This window comes from Pteropus vampyrus, unplaced genomic scaffold, assembly GCF_000151845.1.
Source record: "Pteropus vampyrus isolate Shadow unplaced genomic scaffold, Pvam_2.0 Scaffold28, whole genome shotgun sequence".
Taxonomy (NCBI): domain Eukaryota; kingdom Metazoa; phylum Chordata; class Mammalia; order Chiroptera; family Pteropodidae; genus Pteropus; species Pteropus vampyrus.
Genome location: NW_011888809.1, coordinates 497,755 through 500,101, shown reverse-complemented (window position 1 = coordinate 500,101; position 2,347 = coordinate 497,755). Strand labels below are relative to the sequence as shown.

General features: G+C 56.3%; 1 protein-coding gene across 2 annotated transcripts in view; it reads left to right on the top strand.

Annotated features, from left to right (window-relative positions):
• Nucleotides 1-717: 717 nt before the first annotated feature.
• Nucleotides 718-2,347, top strand: part of SLC35F6 (solute carrier family 35 member F6) — a 17,773-nt gene continuing 16,143 nt past the window's right edge. Inside the window, exon 1 of one of the 2 annotated variants that reach the window (XM_011356518.2) lies at nt 718-940. In XM_011356518.2, coding sequence (XP_011354820.1) covers nt 864-940 — 77 coding nt within the window. In that variant the 5' untranslated portion in view covers nt 718-863. The remainder of the gene's footprint in view (nt 941-2,347) is intronic. The other variant, XM_011356517.2, reaches the window with a different exon arrangement.

Sequence of the window (2,347 nt, the reverse complement as noted above, 5' to 3'; positions counted from 1 at the left end):
GGGGTGCAGACAGGAGACCTGGAGATGAGGACAGTGCACCCCTGGGGGCTGAGAACTAGGAGTAGGGTTGTAAAAGCCAGAAAGCCTCTGCAAACAAACCTAGGTCTTTCTGCTGTGATTGCCTCCTAGCAGCATCCTTTCCACGAAGAAGCAGTGGGGTGATCTTCGGGGACGGACGGGCTGAGTTGAAGGCACGGATTTGGGACTACTGAAGAATTTGGGTGCAAACCCCCACCTCATCAATCACCATTATGATCATAAGCAAATCACTAGGCTTCTCTCAGTTTAGTGTCCTTAGCTATAAAATGGTCTCCCGGGAGCTTCCTACACCACTTTTCTGTAAGATGTGAGCAACCCTGCGGACTGGGATCCCTAGGGACACGTCCCAGGTCTCCTGAGAATTCCCTGGGTACCGTGTGGAGAGGAGATTCCCACGCTGGACATGTCCACTTTGTAGTTTGCCTCTGACATCATTCAGTTCAATCTCTATAAACGGTTTATAAAACGCTCTAACGTCCACGGTGCATTTTCACTGCATCGTCCCATCGGTTTCTTTTACAAATGGGGAAAGCTGGGCCCGTGACATGCCACTGTCACCCTGTGGAGACCAGCACGACCAGCTGGGGCCCTAGAGAGGGCAGGCACTGCCACCCCGCGAGCACAGCTGCGGACGCCCGCGCCCTCGCGGGAGGCGGAGCGCAACGGCACGGGGCGGGGCCGACGCGGGTCATGTGACGCCCGGCCCGGAAGCGCTCGCACCCGAGACCCCCAGGTGACCGGGTCAGGGGCTGCAGCTTCAAGTGATCGCGGAGGTCGCGGTGGGGGTGGGTATCTGCAGCTTTGTGCTCCCCGCCTCCGCCGCCATGGCCTGGACCAAGTACCAGCTGTTCCTGGCTGGGCTCATGCTTGTCACTGGCTCCATCAACACGCTCTCGGCAAAGTGAGTCCGGGCCCGGGCCGATGGGTAGGGGGCTCTGCTAGGCCTGCCACAGCCCGCGCGGCAGCTGACGACGCCCGCACATCTACCCCACCCTCCTCTTTCTCAGCTCTTCTTTTCTAGCTTTACCCATTCGCCCAGTCTCTCTGGTCGGTTCGCTTGGTTTATGGACCACCCAAGGGGTGCAAGCCCCAGCGAAATGCGGAGTGGGGCAGTGCCTGAGCTGGAGGGGCTGAGCCCTGGCTCTGATTCGCTGTGTACTTGATCCTGGCGAGTCACCTTGCGTCCCTTCGCCTTAGTTTCTTCATCTTTAAACGGAAGGCTTAGACTAGTTCCTCTCCCTTAACCTTTTCAATGCTGGCGTCGCCTCACCCCAACCAGGAGCCGTGGGCGGGAGTGAGGGGAGGCTCCCATACTTGTGCACCCGAGCTACAGTAGACGACATGCATGCAGGTCAAGTGACCAGTTAATGTGGAGGGCTGTGGTGACTGAGAAGGGGCTGCCCCATCTGGATTTCTGCATACGTCAGGGACATTGAGGCAGAGAACAGCAAGGCCAGATGGAAGCGGACTGTAGTTAGCACTAAATGTCCAGGTCGAATTTTATCCCATAATCAAGTAAGGGCTTTTGAGCAGGGAGCGACATGTTAAAAGTGGTATGATGAACCTGGCGGTCAAGGTAAAGAGTAGTATGGTGCAGGGAAAATCACTCCAAGGCTGCTGCATAGCAGATGAGGGGAACTAGGAGGAGGCAGTGAGGTGGGAAAGGAAGAGACAGGTGAGAGAGACGAGGGGCCAAAAGAAGCCACAAAGCCTGACCCAGGAGATCAAGAGACAATGGTCACTCCAGGGTTTCTGCCTGGGAGAACAGAAGTGTCATTAACGCAGACAGGGAGGGCACGTAGGCAGTTCAGCTATGATGTATGAAAGTGACATCCTCGTAGGACAGTGAAGACAGACCCCAGGATGTTGGGGACTGAGGACCCAGGGCTGTCTCGAGGCTGAGAGGCTGAGGGACCCAGGGACCAAGCATAGCCTCCTCTCTGTATTGTGCGAGGATGGAGGCCAGGAGGCAGCCCCTTCTCTTGGCAGCTCTTTGCTTCTTTCTCTGTCCTGACCTCAGAGAAGGTCCCTCTTGCCCCTCTGTTAACCATCTAAAAGCCCCAGGACCCAGAGCCTGGCCTTTTTCTGAACAGTTCCAAAGCGCACGTAGAGAACAGTGGACAGCAATCTCCGGTCAGACCTCACTTCCACGTGGGCCCTGCCAGGCTCCGGAGCAAAGGAAGATACCCTAGTCACCTTCTGGCCTATGCCCTGGGCCCCCTAAGAGGAGGGGCTGGTCATATCTTATTCATTTTCGAGATATTTGTTTCTAGCACACTCCATCAGTGATGTGAGAAATGCCCCCAGA